At 36.8% G+C, this 18,570-nt stretch overlaps 1 protein-coding gene and 1 non-coding gene across 2 annotated transcripts in view; one reads left to right on the forward strand and one right to left on the reverse strand.

Moving 5' to 3' along the window:
* AQR (aquarius intron-binding spliceosomal factor) overlaps window positions 1-16,808 on the reverse strand; it is an 81,299-nt gene extending 64,491 nt beyond the window's left edge. The window contains 6 exon segments of the mRNA NM_001098091.1: window positions 507-647; window positions 2,661-2,781; window positions 8,185-8,220; window positions 11,314-11,354; window positions 13,270-13,326; window positions 16,576-16,808. Of these exon segments, the coding sequence (NP_001091560.1) occupies window positions 507-647; window positions 2,661-2,781; window positions 8,185-8,220; window positions 11,314-11,354; window positions 13,270-13,326; window positions 16,576-16,650 (471 nt within the window). The 5' untranslated portion in view covers window positions 16,651-16,808.
* MIR2285G-2 (microRNA mir-2285g-2) lies at window positions 2,436-2,513 on the forward strand. Its single transcript, NR_107824.1, has one exon. It is a non-coding gene; the product is annotated as a microRNA mir-2285g-2 (primary transcript).
* Window positions 16,809-18,570: the final 1,762 nt, after the last annotated feature.

Raw genomic sequence — 18,570 nt, forward strand, 5'->3', positions numbered from 1 at the left:
GAAGTACACATGAAATATTAATTACTATAAATGTTTATTTTTTAGAGCATAATCTTACAAAGAACTAAAAATGTATCATACACAACCCAAGAGATTTTGAAAGATCATCCATAATCACCCCTAAACAGTCAACTCAAAACAAGACCTGCTGGGCTACGTATGAGGTGTGACTGAGAAGTAATGAAGCCATGTCCCTGTGTATAGTTTATGATACTGATCTCATTACTTAATGTTCATGTTAGCAGACTCTTTGCTGCTCTATATTTGGAGAATTTCAATTCTTATTATTTTACTTAGAAGCTAGATAGAAAAAAGAAGGGATCAAGTCCAAATCTATTAAAAAGCCAACAGATCCTACAGGATGATTTTCCCAAGGGGCTGAAATGTTAGTATTGTCCTCATTCTCCACTACTATGAGGAGTTGGCTCTAGAGCTCATATCATTTACAGTCAACTTAAAAGAATAAGAAAATTTGAACATTCTCCCCAAAGGCAAAGTAAAATTACCAAACTATTGAAGCAGTGGTCAAGAAAAAGCAGTAAGACTGTCTGTTCATGGAGTGAAAATTCACCATCAGTTTCAGCTAATGCTGCTTTCAAGATGCACTTGAAAAAGAATGGGAAGTGATCTGGCTTCTTCTTAAAAGTCTGAAAAGAGAAAGAATAAAAATTCATTTTGAAATGGCTTGCTCACCTCTTTTTCTCCTGTAAGCAAACACTGGCAGACTTTTTAGGAGTCTATTAACCAAACATAGTAATTACAAAAAGATTACTTGCTTACTTAAAATTCACTGTAGCAAGTCAAATATAGATTTCTGGTAGGACAATGTGAGAGTTGCAGAAATTTTCAGCTAATAAAATAATTGCTTTGATTCCTTCATTTTTTCTTCAAGTATTAGGCTGGTAATTAGCTTAGGATTTGTTTTTTTTAATTAAAGATCTAAAGTGTTTTAATTCTTTTAATTTAAACAAAGAAACATCTTTAGCAAAAACGGAAGTCTTCCTATTCTATTTAATCTCAAAGACACCCTTTCCTTTATATTATCTCTTTACTCTTAATATACAAATAATGTTTTAAAAAGAAAAGGTAAATAATGTAAACATATTTAAGCTTCTCTGTGATCTACCTCCCCACCTTTCTGTTAGCTCTCTTTTCTTTCATAGGCAAGTGCTCCAAATGTATGACCTACACTAGCTGTTTTCACTTACTTCTCTAAAACAAGTTTCCATGTACAGCACTCCCCTGAAGCTGTTACAGCTGTCAAGTCCTAAGGACGCTTACCAACCCTCAACTCCTTTTTGAAGCGAAGGTTTCTCTTGTCACTTTACAAGGCAGTGTCCCTGGGGATCTAGCCTCATTCTTCTTCTCCCTCTCCCATTACTTCAACTACCATATGCTAATGATTCTAAAGACACATCATCAGTCCAGATTTCTTCAGTCCTTAGATTGCTTTGTCTACTACAATTACATCTAGATATTCCAAAAGCAACTTAAACTCAGAGAGTCCAAAACTCAATTCAACAATTTTGTACCCGCCAAAGTATTCCTCAACCCTCTTCTACCTATCTTGGTAACAGGCACCTCTCATCTTTCACATTCAGTTGCCCAAACCTGGAAGGTTACTGAAAATAATATCCCCTCCCTCAAGCTACTTCAATTATCAAATCCAATCAATTTTACTTTCCAAATCTGTGTGTAAGCTCTTCTCTGTATCTGTATCAACTCTAATCACCAAAGTGGTCTTTACAACATGAAAACTGATGAAGTCATTCTCTGGTGTCCCTCTCCCTTCCTCTGGCGGTTGAAAGCAACTTTAAGAAACGTCTAAGATTTCTCAATAAGACACAAGGCCCTTATACGATGGTACTGAGACCATCCCCTCAAAAGAGATGGCAAGTATACATGGCTTTCCTTCACTTAAAGAAGTATGATTGAGGGCAAGAAACTCTTTTGATGAGCTGACCATTTCATAATGGCCAAAGAAAACCTAGATTTTGGACCTCTGTTAGCTGATCAAGGCTCTGTTATAGTAGCCAAAGAGAAAATGTCAATTATAAATTTCAAAAGAGAAAACAGATCCCAAATCAGATAAAGAGAAGACTGAAATTAGAATATAAGCACCTGTCTTGACTTTAGACATACTACTTTACTCTGGAAAAACTATAAACACATACTCTCTGTTGTGAAACAAGGCACTGAAAAATATTATCTCATTGAACATTATGTATTTGAGCTCAGTTCAGTTGCTCAGTCATGTCCGACTCTTTGAGCTACTTAATATAAAATATACTTTATCTGATGTAAAAGTCTTTATAAAAGTCTTTATAATACATGCCATTCTTTGTTTTAAGCACAAAGGAGAAAAATAATTTCACATTCATAATTTTTCAATTCACAGCATATTAAAGAAAGAACTGAAACCAAAAGAAATATCATTGAGTGGCCGAAAAGTTTGTTTGGCTTTTTCCATACCATCTTAGGGAAAACCTGAACAAGCTTTTTGGCCAACCCAGCATTTTTCATACATCCATTCTTTTTCTCAATATTTACTTTATTTTTGGATAAACTTTTGTTCTAAAACTATCATCAGTAAAAAAGTTACTTTGTAACAGCTTAAGTGAGCAAAGTAAGAAAGCTATGAAGTAATTTAAATCTGTTACCTCCCATGCAGGGACATTTTCTCTGAATTTTTCATTCACCATACAGCAGATTGACATTAAATAGGCTTTGCTGGACACTTCTGGAGAATAATTCATCCACAGGTAATTTTCAAGATACTGGCTACAAAGAATAAAAAGGCATAGAATATTTCATTAGTTACTACCATCTCATTATATCACTCCCCTGAAAAAGTCTAATTACTTACAACTTTTTGAAAATCTGTATTGATAATCTGAGAGCCCTTCACAAATTAATCTATAATGTAGGTCAGTCCTACTATTGCAAACATATGTAACAAATATGGCTATGGAGAAGAGAGTTTTATACTTTCAAAGTAGGAAAACATCAAAGATTACTGACATATATAATTATCACCATTAGAGCACTGGATATTTCCTTATCTAAGGTGCTTCACAGAGTAAAAAACAAAAATATCTAACAAATATCAGCTCTAAAATCATATGATAGATAGCTTCACAGACAAAAGTAACTGAGAAATTAACACAAACTCATATCAGGACCAAATGATTTCTGAAAACTAAGAAAAAGACTTTTAATTTACAAGGCATTTAACATATGTCAGTTTTCAAGGTAACTGGCATTTTCTCTTCAAAATGCCAAAATTCTTATTTAAGACTGGTGAAAACATTCCTAAACTAAGTAATTCTGATTTTCAAAACAAAACTTAACCATTTCTGGTTCAGAGTAGTTATAAACATCAATTACTCTTGTGGGCTGTAAAATCCTCTCAAGCACTAATGTAGAACACAGAACTAGTTTCTATTTTAAATCACTCCACATGTATAACTTTTCAGTGTAACTTTTCACTTACGTCTTCATGTACACATGCGTGCAAACACAGGTGCACACACACAGTTGTGCATTTCAGATGGCGCTGTAACACAGAATTTTTCTACTTCCTCTTAAGAGTCAAAGGTCTCCTCATGTTGATATTTCCATGGGTCTACCTTTAGGAATCATTCTTACTTAGTTTGCAAGAGCCTAGGAAACTGGTAAATAATATTTTATCCTAAATAACTGCCAAAAGGCTCCAAGTTATAACTACTCTTTCATATAGGAAATGCATGAAACTTCATATCATTCTATTTTTACAAGTTTAAATTCCTTTTCCCTAAATTACGCCCTTCAGAACTTCTGCTAGCAAGTCTGTTAGTATGAATCTGTCTGAAATCTGTTTATTTCATGCAGTTTAGCTGGTGATAGAATTCTTTCTTGGTCGATAGTTCTATTTTTCTATTTACTAGACTCATTCTACTATCTTTTCTATTACTGCAATTGTGAAGTCTACAATCAATTTGTTCTTCTTCCTCTGAGTAATCATGTTTCCTCTAGTAGATTTTAAGATTTTTGTCACTGTTGCTCCGTTCACAGCTTGCTAAATATACTTTCTGAATCTTACAGACTCATATCTTAACTGTAGAAAATTCTTAACCATCACCTCTTCTAAATTGCCACTCCCTCATTTTCCCTAAATCTCTTCTAATGGACCTTCTCATTCTGCCCTCTATATCTCTTAACTGCCTTGTATGCTTCTATTATTTGCTAATTTTCTCAGCTCTAAATTCCCATTCACTAATTCCCTCTTTAGCTGTGTCTAATCTATTCACCTTAACCACTGAGTTTTTTAATTTCAATGACTTTGATTTTCATTTTCCCCCAAACCTGTCCATTTTTAGTGTCTTGTTTCTATTCACATATTCTATTTCTTCTTTTATACTCATAATAATTTTAAACATGATTTGACAGTATATATATTATTTAATTACCTGTGGTTTTCTGAGGAGTATCTAATTCTGCTCTTTGTTGCTTCAACTAAATCTTGCTGTAATGTGCCCTGTAATTTGAGAGTCTGGACTCACATTCATCAAGGTTTTAGCTGTAGGATTTTTTTTTTGGCAGTCTAGATGAAATACATATCATTTCAGAGTATCTTTATGTTTGATTCTACCAGATGCCCCACAGATATCATTGGCTTGCCACAGTTTTTAACAGTAATATCATGGGTATTATCTGATTACACAGTGAACTCCAAACCTATTCTTTACATTTTTTAGATAAGGAATTTGAGAATATGAGAGTCAATGATCTGCCCAAGATGATGGACTTATCTCTGTGATATATAGATGATACTGACCACACTCCAAACTATATCTCTTTAAACCAAATTTAAGGACTGTTCACTAATTCCCTGATTCTATTTTGGCAATTGCAGCAAATGTAATCTATATAATAACATGCCCCTCTGATGACTTTTCTCAAGATTCAGTTCACTCTCCTATACCTAGACACCTTCTTCATGCCAACTCACTTTCCACTCTAGCAAGAGACCATCAATTATCTCTACTACAAACTTGAGCATTATTGTGTCTGGAGGCTGGCACAGAGAAAATGGCATTTTCACCCAGAAATTACATAAAAATTCCTGGAAGGTAACGACCCACTTTATCAGTTATTAAAAATCTTTCACTGTCATTGGTGCCTTAAATATGTTCTGCTGCTTTCTCCTTTAGTTCTTGCAATTCTCTTGGTATCTGATATTCGCCAGGACCATAGAACTCTGGTTTTATCCTAACTGTATAACAGCATCCACTTGATTTTTATTGTTCTTCTTGAAAGATGAAGAAAAAGTGTGATGAAAAAGTGTATTAATCTAAGGGTCATATGGATCCAATTTCTAGCCTAAGTGCTCTCTATAAAATAAGAAAGATCTTACTGGAATTATTATGAGGATTAAATGAGATCAAGTATTTAATAATAATACAGTTCTTAAGATATAGCAGGCACTTCACTTACTAGTTAATTCATAGCTACAAACTTCAATTTTTCTCTGCAATAATAAGAACATCTCAGCTCAGTTCAGATCAGTTCAGTTGCTTAGTCATGTCAGACTCTTTACGACCCCATGGAGTGCAGCATGCCAGACCCCCCTTTCTATCACCAACTCCTGGAGTTTACCCAAACTTATGTCCATTGAGTTGGTGATGCCATCCAACCATCTCATCCTTTGTTGTCCTCTTCTCCTTCCACTTTCAATCTTTCTCAGCATCAGGGCCTTTTCAAATAAGTCAGTTCTTTGCATCAGGTGGCCAAATATTGGAGTTTTAGCTTCAGCATCAGTGCTTCCAATGAATATTCAGGACTGATCTCCTTTAGGATGAACTGGTTGGATCTCCTTGCAGTCCAGGGGACTCTCAAGAGTCTTCTTCAACACCACAGTTCAAAAGCATCAATTCTTCAGCACTCAGCTTTCTTCACAGTACAACTCTCACATCCATACATGACTACAAAACCATAGCCTTGACTAGATGGACCTTTGTTAGCAAAGTAATGTTTCTGCTTTTTAATATGCTGTCTAGGCTGGTCATAACTTTTCTCCCAAGGAGTAAGTGTCTTTTAATTTCATCGCTGCAGTCACCATCTGCAGTGATTCTGGAGCCCCCAAAAATAAAGTTGCTTACTATTTCCACTGTTTCCCCATCTATTTGCCATGAAGTGATGGGACAGGATGCCATGATCTTAGTTTTCTGAATGTTGAACTTTAAGCCAACTTTTTCACTCTTCTCTTTCACTTTCATCAAGAGGCTCTTTAGTTCTTTTTCACTTTCTGCCATAAGAGTGGTGTCATCTGCATATCTGAGGTTGATATTTCTCCCAGAAATCTTTTTGATTCTAGCTTGTGCTTCATCCAGTCCAGCAGTTCTCATGATGTACTTTGCATATAAGTTAAATAAGCAGGGTGACAAAATACAGCCTTGACATACTTCTTTCCCGATTTGGAACCAGTCTGTTGTTCCATGTCCAGTTCTAACTGTTGCTTCCTGACCTGCATACAGAGTTCTCAGGAGGCAGGTCAGGTGGTCTGGTATTCCTGTCTCTTGAAGAATTTTCCACAGTTTGTTGTGATCTACATAGTCAAAGGCTTTTGCACAGTCAATAAAGTGGAAGTAGATGTTTTTCTGGAACTCTCTTGCTTTTTCGATGATCCAACAGATGTTGGTAATTTGATCTCTGGCTCCTCTGCCTTTTCTAAATTCCACTTGAACATCTGGAAGTTCACGGTTCATGTACTGTTGAAGCCTGGCTTGGAGAATTTTGAGCATTACTTTACTAGCTTATTTTACTCATCTTAATTTTGAGGTGAGTACAATTGTGTGGTACTTTGAGCATTCTTTGGCATTGCCTTTCTTTGGGATTGGAATGAAAACTGACCTTTTCCAGTCCTGTGGCCACTGCTGAGTTTTCCAAATTTGCTGGCATGTTGAGTGCAGCACTTTCACAGCATCATCTTTCAGGATTTGAAATAGCTCAACTGGAATTCCATCACCTCCACTAGCTTTGTTCATAGTGATGCTTCCTAAGGCCCACTTGACTTCACATTCCAGGATGTCTGGCTCTAGGTGAGTGATCACACCATCATGATATCTGGGTTGTGAAGACCTGTTTTGTATAGTTCTTTTGTGTATTCTTGTCACCTCTTCTTAATATCTTCTGCTTCTGTTAGGCCCATACCGTTTCTGTCCTTTATTGTTTCCATCTTTGCATGAAATGTTCCCTTGGTATCTCTAATTTTCTTGAAGTGATTGCTAGTCTTATGCCATTTTTGTGAGGATCAAATCAGTTTATGAAGGGAGTTGCTGTTGTTTTTCAGTCTCTAAGTAATGTCTGACTCTGCAACCCCTGGACTACAGCACATCAGGCTTCCCTGTCTTTCACTATCTCCTGGAGTTACAGTCATTAAAACAGAGACTGACTTCTGATGCAGACTATACCTCAAGGGAGTGTGGAGAAGTGGAAAAACCATGAGCTTTGGCATAAGACACTGGCATCCTAGCTCCACCAATTACTTAAATGCATTATCTTGAACAAATTACTTAACTGCTCTGATCTCAGTTTTTTTCCTTCACTATATGGAAAGTATAGTGACTTCTTGCAGGATTGCTATGATTGCTCTATATATAAAACGTTTAACATTATGTCTAGCACAAGGTTCAATAAATGACAAATACTACTATCATCAACAACAATCTTGGCTTTTATTTCCAGTCTACTGGCCATACCTAGCTGTAATATAATCTAAATTATAATCTAAAAATTGCATATCCTCTTCTGCCTGAAATATCTTTAAGTGGTTTAGGTCAGGACAAGGTTGGTTTGGTCATAATAAATAAGCTTGGAAGGAAAAAAATGGCTATAGAATGCATTCCAGTTTACTTCCATTGTAACTAGAGGAACCAAGTAAGAGTTCAGAAATTGCTCAGCACACAGTATCTTAATTAGTGAGAAACAATTCAAAATTCAGTTACACTAACAATGGAACAACATCCTTGAAAATAAAAGACATCATACACATATTCCAAAATAAGCCAAACACAAAAATATAAACCTTGAAAAGTCTATAATAATTATTTTCTTACCAACTCACAGAAGTGTACAGAAAACCTAGTTAAAAGTTAAGTTATGTTGTCATCTTTAACTTCATCAAAGTAAAGTCTTTTAACTCACCTAAATTCCAAGAGCATTATCTTTCTGATAGCAAACCTAAAAATATAAAAGTCAATAGTAAAAATATTTTAATAGGGAATATAACATTTCTGAGTTACTAATATAGATGTATTCTGGAATCTTGTTTTAATACTGACTTATACAGCAGAATAATTATATCCAATAAAACATTGAAGAAAGCAAATTTTGCTTTTATATATTTTTTATTTTGTTCAGTTTATTTATTTTTAAAAACTATCTAAGAAGAATTATATCCTATTCATATAACAAACACAATTAGCACCATGTAATACAAGGATATAACACACAAACTAATAAGCCAAGTAGATTTAATCAAAACACAAGTGCTCATCAATATTCATAATATTGGATCAACAATATTATTGGATCATCATTGCCAAAAGCTAGTCTCCCTCAATTTCTTAAGCACTAATCTTCTTTCATTTAATAATAATCAAATGGAAACATTCTGCTGAAGTCATGCATGCCTTCCTATATAAGGGACACATATTTGTATTACAGGCATGTCATGTAGTCTTGATATTAAGTCTAAAATATTAGAAAATTGTAGAGACAGTATCAGGTATTTCTGTATATACTTTAAGAAACAGAAGTGTTTGTTTTATATGGATAAATGATCATGTAGTTAGGGTATCTCTGCAAAGATAGGTTCAAATGTCCACTAATTTAGCTTTATCATTTTGTATATTAGAAATAAAGAAACAAGACCAGAACCATGCCACTGGATATAAGCTTCCAGTTTTGCAAATTAAACTTGCTGAGACAGGTAAAGAGCTTAACTAATGCTATATATATGTAAGATATAAAAACGGGTCTAGAGACTAGACATGCCAGAAAATCTTTAAAGGACGAAAAGTTACAAGTAATAATAACAAATATTGCTTATACAAAGTTTGTTAAAAGGCTGACAAGGACTTGACATGAACTTCTGAGCTATCTACTCCAGATTTGATTGTTACACAGATTAAAAAATCAAATAACATCTGTGAACGAAGGAAGCCAGCACAAAAGAGTACATATTATGTGGTTCCATTTTTTTTTAAAGTTTAAAACCAAGCAAAATTAAACTACAGTATTCATGTTTGCATACTTCCATATTTAAATGGTAAAGTAAAGGGCCATACAAGGGTTTCTAGGATGCTGACAATGTTGGTGTTGGTTTTTTTCCAACATTGGTGGTGGTAAAATTCAGAAGGCTATACATTTCTGTACATTTTATGCAGTATCTGTTAATTTCATTGTAAAGAGGATTAAACATTTTTAATGAAAAGAAATCTAAACACTGGCAAAAGTAAACTGCTCTGTAAGTTATCCTTTTTTCTTCAGTATAAAAATCACTTGGATGGATTCATAAATGGATTAACAATTAATCACAGTGTATGGGTTAAGAGAGTCCTAAAGAGCAACTGGACCCTGTCCTATTTAAGAACAGAGTATTGGATAAGAGCCAGAGAACAAGGATTTAATAACTGGAGCAGCCTCTTCATCTACCTATGGTAAAATACATCGGGCTAGTTACTTCTCTGTACCTCAGTTTTCTCATCCATAAAAGGAAGATAATAGTTAACGTGTCGGCTCACATGTGATACACCTTAAGGGAGGACTGCCCGATCATTCAACCTAAAGTAGCAGTCTTTGTCGCTGTACCCTAATCCCACTTTAACTTATAGCACTCACGACCTGCCGATGCTACATTTGCATGTGTTATCTGTCTAAGTAAGAATTAGAACATAAGCTCCACGAGTTAACATGAGACTTTACCTGCCATGTTCACTGATGCACCCCTAGCACTAGAATGGTGGTTGGTGCTCAAAGTAGGCTCAACCAAGTCCTCTATTCATAACTCTACACCTAGATACCTAACTGCTTATACTACATCTATAAGGCTCTTTAGTAGCTAGAATTCAACATTTCTATACCCAATCCAATCACCAACAACAGCAAAAGTCAGGAATGGCACCTAATCACCTGACTACCTTGGCCAAAAACTTTGTGGAGTCATCCTTGATTTCTCCCTTCCCACACTCATCACATCCAGCCACCAACCATCTCTTCACTTCCCTCTCTCTCAAACTGGTAACTCCTCTGTATCTCAACTTCCCATGCTAACCCATGCCATTATGATCTTTAACCAGACTACAACAATATTCACCTAGCTAACTACCTGCCTCTTGCCCCCTCCAACGGGGGCATTTTTAAAATACCACCATCAGGCTTCGCTGGTTTCCTACTGCTCTTCAAATTTAAAACAAAAAAACCTTAACATGGTCTTTGGTCCTGTTAGGACCAAAGGCTCTAGAATCAATCAGGCTCAAGAATCAATCATTAAAACAAAACAACTAACCTCTTATTTTGACACTGTGTTTATAATATTTAGCAAAATTCACCTCCTAATTTCATGGAACACATGAAAAAAATAAAATCTGCCATTTTATAATTTCTATGACATTCATAACATGAATGTTTCCATTTCATACTAAAACGGTTAGTCAATTACCTTTTAAAATACTGATTGGGCATATATGTCTACATGTGCAAATATGGAAAAATGTCCAAGGCGCAGTTTTTAAAAAATCACAGGAGTAGGGAACTGGAACAGGTGTATACATAAATAAAGACACTGAGGGTTAAGGGCCAGGGAAGAAGATTTACTGAAACTTATCCCCTTCTGTGTATTGTTCAAAATAATTTTTTATTACATATATAGCTTGTACAAAATACTTCTTTGTTTGGTATTTAATTATCATGTATGTTTATTTTTCCAATTTTTAAATAATCCTTTAAAAAGATTTATCAGAAAATGGTAAGAAAATTAGTATTAACTGAACTGAAATTTTAAAATCTCTTATGTTCAGTCTTCCTCACATTCCTTCAAAAAGAAAATAAACCCTAAATCTCTCTAATCTGAGTCAAAAATTACAAGGCAAAGAAATATCTTATGACTCTTCAGCAGCTAGATGTAATTTTTCTAGCTACCATCTCCTTGATGACCAAATCAAGAAAGAAAAGAAAGTTCCAAGTTTATAATTACATTTAGTTTAGACGCTCAGATGAGATCCAAGTTAGAAACACCTAATTCCTATGTATAAAAATTAAACTCATTCCTACCTTGATTTGACAATTTCTTTCTCATATATATCTTCAATCACCTGTTGTTAAAAATATAAAAATGTTTAATATCTCAAATAATTTTTTTCAGACTCTGAGAGTTTTTAGTTACTGAGATTACACAAAACAAGTTGTTTAGAAAGCTATCAAATATTACTGCTAGTGAAATAATACTTCAGAGATTTTTTTTATAACCCCATTATATTCCTCAAAATGTAAAATAACAAGAAAGCAAAGTAGTAGAAAAAATAAATATGTCTACATAAAAATAATTATAGAAATAATTATTAACATGATGTATTTATTTCATTTCTAGGGAAAACAAAAATTCACAAGATCAGGATAATTTTTAAAACATAGTTTTAACAAGGTATACTAAATGTTAGTGGGCTTCACCTAAGAGTTTTAACAATGTGTTTTCAAAAATCAGAAAGCAAACTGAAAGTGCAAAGAAATAACAGAAACAAATGCCATTCTGCTATCCGAATGCATGATGAAACCTCAGGTTTCCATTTACTTGGGTTGGTGGGGGATAAAATGGTATAATACCTAAGAATTCAGGTTCTGGAGTTGGAAGCCTGATTCAAACCAGTCACCTTCACTGCTGATGGCTATAACCTGTGCAAGTGCCTGATTGCTCTAAGGCTGTTTCCCAGTATACAAAAAGGATCTAATTATACTATTAAGAGCCCCATGGGTTTGCTAAAAGACAACACACATAAAGAATTCAGCCCAGGGCCTTGCATATGGTGAGCCTTAAATAATAGTTAACAGTAGCAGAAATAATAGTAGTACTAGTGATAAGAGTAGTTTTTAAAAAAAAGTTAAAATTATAAAGTGCTTTACCACGGTATAATATAATTTTATGGTAACTATGATATCTTTTAATTGCTCAGAGTATATCCGTCAAATAAATGTTTGTGGGTGGTAAAGGCATTTTATTATTTTTTAATAATTTAGATTTTGATAAAAAGAAAGCAGAAAAAAACAGAAATTTCATATAAATTCAAGATTTGCTTGCCTCATTATCTTCCTGCCTTTACCACAAGATCAGGATAATTTTTAAAACATAGTTTTAACAAGGTATACTAAATGTTAGCGGGCTTCACCTAAGCGTTTTAACAATGTGTTTTCAAAAATCAGAAAGCAAACTGAAAGCACAAAGAAATAACAGAAACAAACGCCATTCTGTTATCCGAATGCATGATAAAACCTCAGGTTTCCATTTACTTGGGTTGGGGGGCTTGAATGGTATAATCCCTAAGAATTCAGGTTTTGGAGTTGGAAGTATATAATGGCAAAGCTTTATATCTGTCTTTACTACACATTAAGTGGCATGCAATATGTCAGCTCTATTTCATGTAAGGACCTCTTTTTAAGAACCTATTTCAGTAAGAATTAATCTTAGGTTTAGGCTTTTTTCTTTTCAATTATTCTAAACTGTGTCACATGAATCCTAAGTTCACTCTCTAACTGAATATGACTGGCCTCACGCATCTGATCCTCTACACTAAACAAGTCGCCCCTCTTCCACCATTACTACATATCTTTATTGAAGTTCATCAACCAGAAAACAATAGATTCTATCCTAGGTGAACTGTCAAAAAAACTGCAGGAAAACTGCTGTATATTTACAACATTACATGGTCATCTAATAATGATAAATCAAAAACAATCTAAGAATCTCTGAACAGGAAAATCCACACGCACTTTTTAAAAAGCTTAAAGGAAATACAACATATGATAGTAGAGGTTATCACTGAGAAATGACCTTTTATTCTCTTATGTGTAGCCTCTGTATTTTTCAAATTTTCTCTTATGAGCAATCATTAGTTTAGAAAACCATTCATTTTAACTTAAAAAAAAAGTGAAAACCTTTTGATGAATCAGCTCTTGAAAAAGAGATACAAAGAGCATACTTATTCATAAAGGATACTGCAAATCAAAAATACTTACCTTTATATCAAAGGGTGACTTTTTCTTGATATGGGGTGCCCAATATTTACATGCTAACTGCAAAAGTAAACAGTATAAACAGTAAGTCATATATTCATATGGCTGTAGAGCTAAGAGACCAAGATCATTCAGTAACAAGCACTTCTGGCACAGAGCCACGTTAGATAAGAGTCATTTACCTACTAAGGGGACTACATGGGCTTGTAAATCAGTTAGCATCTTTGGCTACAATCCGCTGAATGTCAGTAATGCCCTGCATGGCAACCTGCTACTGTGATTTTAAAAACAAAACAAAACATACTTTTCTAATTACTCCTAGGGGAAAGTTAATAACCACAGTCAAACATCTTCAGCATAGAGCTAAGGAAACCCAGGTTTAGAAAAATTAAATGAGCTGCCCACAATAAAATGTTAACAAGTGAGCCAGTACTAAACCCAGATTCAAAGTCCTCAGGAATGTTGATCTGCAAAATAATAAATCTTTAAGTGATTAGCACACTCAGGAGGGCTTCCTTGGTGGCTCAGTGGTAAAGAATCTGCCTGCCAATGCAGGAGTCAGTCAGTTTAGTCACTCGGTCATGTCCGATTCTTTGCAAATCCATGGACTGCAGCACACCAGGCCTCCCTGTCCATCACCAACTCCCGGAGCTTGCGCAAACCCATGTCCATCAAGTCAGTGATGCCATCCAACCATCTCATCCTCTGTCGTCCTTTCTCCTCCTGCCCCCAACCCCTCCCAGCATCAGAATCTTTTCTAATAAGTCAGTTCTTCAAATCAGATGGCCAAAGGATCCAATGCAGGAGACTAGGTTTCAATCCTTGTGTCAGGAAGATCCCCTGAAGAAGCAAATAGCAACCCACTCCAGTATTCTTGCCTGGGAAATCCCATGGACAGAGGAGCCTGGCCGGCTCAGTCCATGGGGTCACAAAAGAATCAGACATGACTTAGAGACTAAACAACAATAACAGTAGTCTATTAAGTGACAGCACTATGTCTCAAAAGAAACAATGTATATTCTTTAAGAATACTTTATTGCTAAAAAGTGCTTATCATTAAAAAAGTGAGATCACAGAATTCAGATATCTGATCTTCTTTATAACTAAATTTCAACCTCTACAACTCATTCACTCAATAATCATTAGAAAGCACCTTCTCTGGTCAGGTGCACCAGGTGCTCATAAATAATGGAGGAGGAGGGGCAGGGAAATGGTACTATCCCTACATACTCTCTGTCCCGTCTCTACCATCCTTCCTTTCACAAGTTCGCTCTCCTGGCTTCTTTACATACACATCATAAGGCATCTGCACTGCGTCTCCCAAGACTCCCTGCTCTTCCCCAACTGGCTCCTTTTTTGGCATTCAGGTCTTAGGTCAAAACCACCTCCGAGAGGACTTTCCCGACTGCTCTTATACACTCCACCTGCTCTGTCACAATGCCGTTTCATTCTCCTGATAGCAATGATAACTGTCTGAAACTACACTGTTCATTTACTGACTCTAAACTGTAAGCTCCCTGAGGGGAGGGAACTAATAACTTCTACCCAAAATTTCAAGTATATGGGAAAAGAGAATTCTGATCTAGTCTGGAGCTATGACAAACCTAAACAGCACATTAAAAAGCAGAGACATCACTTTGCTGACAAAGGTCCGTATAGTCAAAGCTATGGTTTTTCCAGCAGTCATGTATAGAAGTGAGAGTTGGACCATAAAGAACGCTGAGAGCCTAAGAACTGTTGCTTTTGAACTGCGGTCCTGGAGAAGACTCTTGAGATCCCTTGGACAGCAAGGAGATCCAACCAGTCAATCCTAAAGGAAATCAATCTTGAATATTCACTAGAAGGACTGATGCTAAAGCTGAAACTCCAATACTCTGGCCACCTGATGTGAGGGGCCTACTCACTGGAAGACTCTAATGCTGGCAAAGACTGAAGGCACGGGGAGAAGGGGATGACAGAGGATGAGATGGTTGGATGGCATCAGTGACTCACTGGACATGAGTTCAAGCAAAGGGAGAGAGTGAAGGACAGGAAAGCCTGGTGTGCTGCAGTTCATGGGGTTGCAAAGAGTTGGACAGAACTTAGCGACTGAACAACCATAACAATCTAGTCTTAAGTTATCTGCAAAAACCTCTCCAAATTAATGTAGATTGATGACAACGAATTAACCATATAAGAAAAGGGTGGGAGGAGCAGAGAGGATTAGGAATCTAAGTAGAGGGAACAATGTTGAAAGGCCAGGAGGTGAAAGATAGCACAGCACAATTAAGTGCAGTTCAGTATGGCTAAAACACAATTAGAAAAGGGGAAATAACAGACAAAACTGGATATAAGCACAGGCTAGACTATAAAATGCGTTGGATGATTCCAGTCATTATCCTAAGGGCAATTAGAACTCATTAGAAATTGTAAGAAGATAAGTGAGGAGATCAGATTTGTACTTGGGTAATCACTCTGACAACAATATGAAAAATGAGCTTGAGGAAAGCAAGTGGAAAGACAGGAACACAGGTTAGGATACCTAGGTTCAGGAAGAAAACCATGGAAATTTGGCTTAGGGCACAGAAAGCACACAGATTTAAGAGACATTTAGAATGTAGCAAAGTGCAGGCTAGGAAAAGAAGGACTCAAAGTGACTCCTATGCTTCTGCCTTGGCAAATCTGCTGAGACAGGGCACAGAGAAGAAGTTGGTGAGTAGCAAGTTCTACCTTGAGTTACTTGCACTGATAAGGATAGGAATGTTGCTAAGAGCTACCGGGGATTGTATTTCCCTGTTCAAAGCCAACCGCGGTTCACAATAAAACACAGTAACGGGTTCTAGAGGAACACTCACGCATTAGCGTCGGAGACTGCTCTTTCTAGACGCATTTATTTGGAGCAAGTCTCTTGTCTGACTCTCATCGCTCCGCTCAAAGATCGAGGTTACTCTAAGGATAAGAATAAGCCTATTCCTTCTTCAACACTCAGTTCAACATCACCTCTGCTACGAAATCTTGCCAGTCTCAGGTAGACTGGGGTGTTCCTTCTGCGACTTCATCGCTCGAGCGACAAACTCTAACATAAAAGCTTTCTTTTCATGTATCTGTATCCCCCGGAATGTGAACTCCTCAGGGCAGAGTCTCTTTAACCATGGTTTCCCCAAGAGCTAGTGCGGTGGCTGGCACACAGCACATACACTTCAGTAAAAAGACTTGAGTTAATGAATCGATGAACAAATGCCTCCTGGGTGCTCCCTTCCCGAAGAAAATTCCACCCCCTGGCCTCAGAGTCCTCATCCCTTCATACACACCAGACTCGCCCTAGCCCACCTGGGTCACGAACTCTGCGTTGATCTGGGACACCGTAGGGGCCACGATTTTCTTGGGCTGAGCAGGGGCCGTCATGGCAGCACTCTCTCCGCTCCAATGGAAAAGAAAGGACCGCTCTGAGCAGCGGTGAATCTGATGAACTTCCCCTAAGAGGCGATTGCGGCTGCTTGATTCTGAGATGCAAAAATTCGGCGGGGCAGAATATCCTCAAGGTTTACAGTCTCACTAGGAAGGCGTACCGCAGCTTGTACATTCTTCGGGAAGCGGAACACAACAAGGCCGGAAGTGCATGCAAGGTGTCGGCTCTGAGCTAGAGAAGCAAGAGCGTCGCCCTCTCCCGCTTCTGCCCCCTAGTGGGAAACCGGCAGAAAAACACCAGCGAGACCGGATTGCTGTCTCAGTGGCCTGATAGATGGTGTTGGTGGAGGTTATGTTGTTAGCGTTGGGGAGGAAGAGGGAGACTTGGGATTTCTTTCAACCCTAAAAAAAAAAAAAAAAAAAGTAGTAGTGAAAAAAAAAAATTAGACGGGGAGGCAAGGCTTGATTTTAACTTTAAACCGATTCACGGAAATATAAATTAGTCTATAATGAACTGCACATATTTTGTGTGAAATTTGATATTTTTTTCATAGGCACACATCTGTAAAGCCATTACCAAAGTCATAATAATAAGCATATCCAGTGTCCCTAAAAGTTTCCTACTACTCCTGTGCGATCCATTCGTATCCACTGGGTAGAAGTGATCTTTTTGTTACTATGAGTGCCAAGCCGCATCAGTCGTGTCCAACTCTTTGCGACCTCATGGACTGCAGCCCACCAGGCTCCTCTGTCCATGGGATTTCCCAGGCAAGAATACTGCAGTGAGTTGCCATTTCCTTCTCCAGGGGATCTTCCTGACCCAGAGAGCAAACCTGTGTCTTAACATCTCCTGCACTGGCAGGTAGATCCTTTACCACTGAGCAACCTGGAAAGCCTCTCTGTCACTACAGAAAAAGATATATTATTTCATTTTTGTAAAATCCTATTAAAACTATATTAACCTACAGATTAATATATAATGTATATTAATCTATAGTCTATTAATCTAGAGTATATTAATCTGTAGATTAACATATTTTTAATCAGATTTTACAAATATGAAATAATATAGTATGTACCTTTTTCTTTCTTTTTTTCACTCAACATAATGACTTTTATTATTTATCTATCTTATTGGCTGAGCTGGGTCTTTGTTGCTGTGTTTGGGCTTTCTCTAGTTGTGGTAAGCAGAGGCTACTCTTTTTTGCAGTGCACAGGCTTCTCTTTGTAGAGGCTCCTCTTGTTTCAGAACACAGGCTCCAGGCACACGAGCTTCAGTAGTTGCGCATCTGGGCTCAGAAGTTGTGACTGGAAAGCCCTAGAGCATGGGATCAGTAGTTGTGGTGCATCGGCTTAGCTGCTCCAGAGCACGTGGAATCTCCCTGGACCAGGAATTGAACCAGTGGCCCCTGAATTGGCAGGTGGATTCTCACCAGGGAAGTCCAACATAATTATTTTGAGGTTCATCCATGTTGATGCATGTATTAATAGTTCATTGCTTTTTATTGCTGAGTAGTAGTCTATTCTATGGACATACCACTGTTTGTTAACCTACACATCTATGGACGAGCATTTGAATTGTTTCCAGTTCTTGACTATTCCAAATAATGCACTAAAAGCATTCTTTATGTAGACATGTGTTTCCCTTTCTCAAGTATATACATAGGAGTGGAATAGTTGGGTCATATGGTAGGAGTATGCTTAAATTTTAAGAAACTATTTTCCAAAGTAGTTGTACTATTTATATTCACAACAGCAGTGTATGAGAGTTCCAATTCCACTTTTCTCATCCACACTTGGTATAGTCTTTTTCATTTTTGCCATTTTAATAGTTATGTGGCATATCACATTGTAACTTTAATTTGTATTACCCTGATGACTAATGATGTTGGGTGTCCCCTGTGCTTCTTTGCCATT

The sequence above is a fragment of the Bos taurus genome, chromosome 10, assembly GCF_002263795.3.
Source record: "Bos taurus isolate L1 Dominette 01449 registration number 42190680 breed Hereford chromosome 10, ARS-UCD2.0, whole genome shotgun sequence".
Classification (NCBI taxonomy): domain Eukaryota; kingdom Metazoa; phylum Chordata; class Mammalia; order Artiodactyla; family Bovidae; genus Bos; species Bos taurus.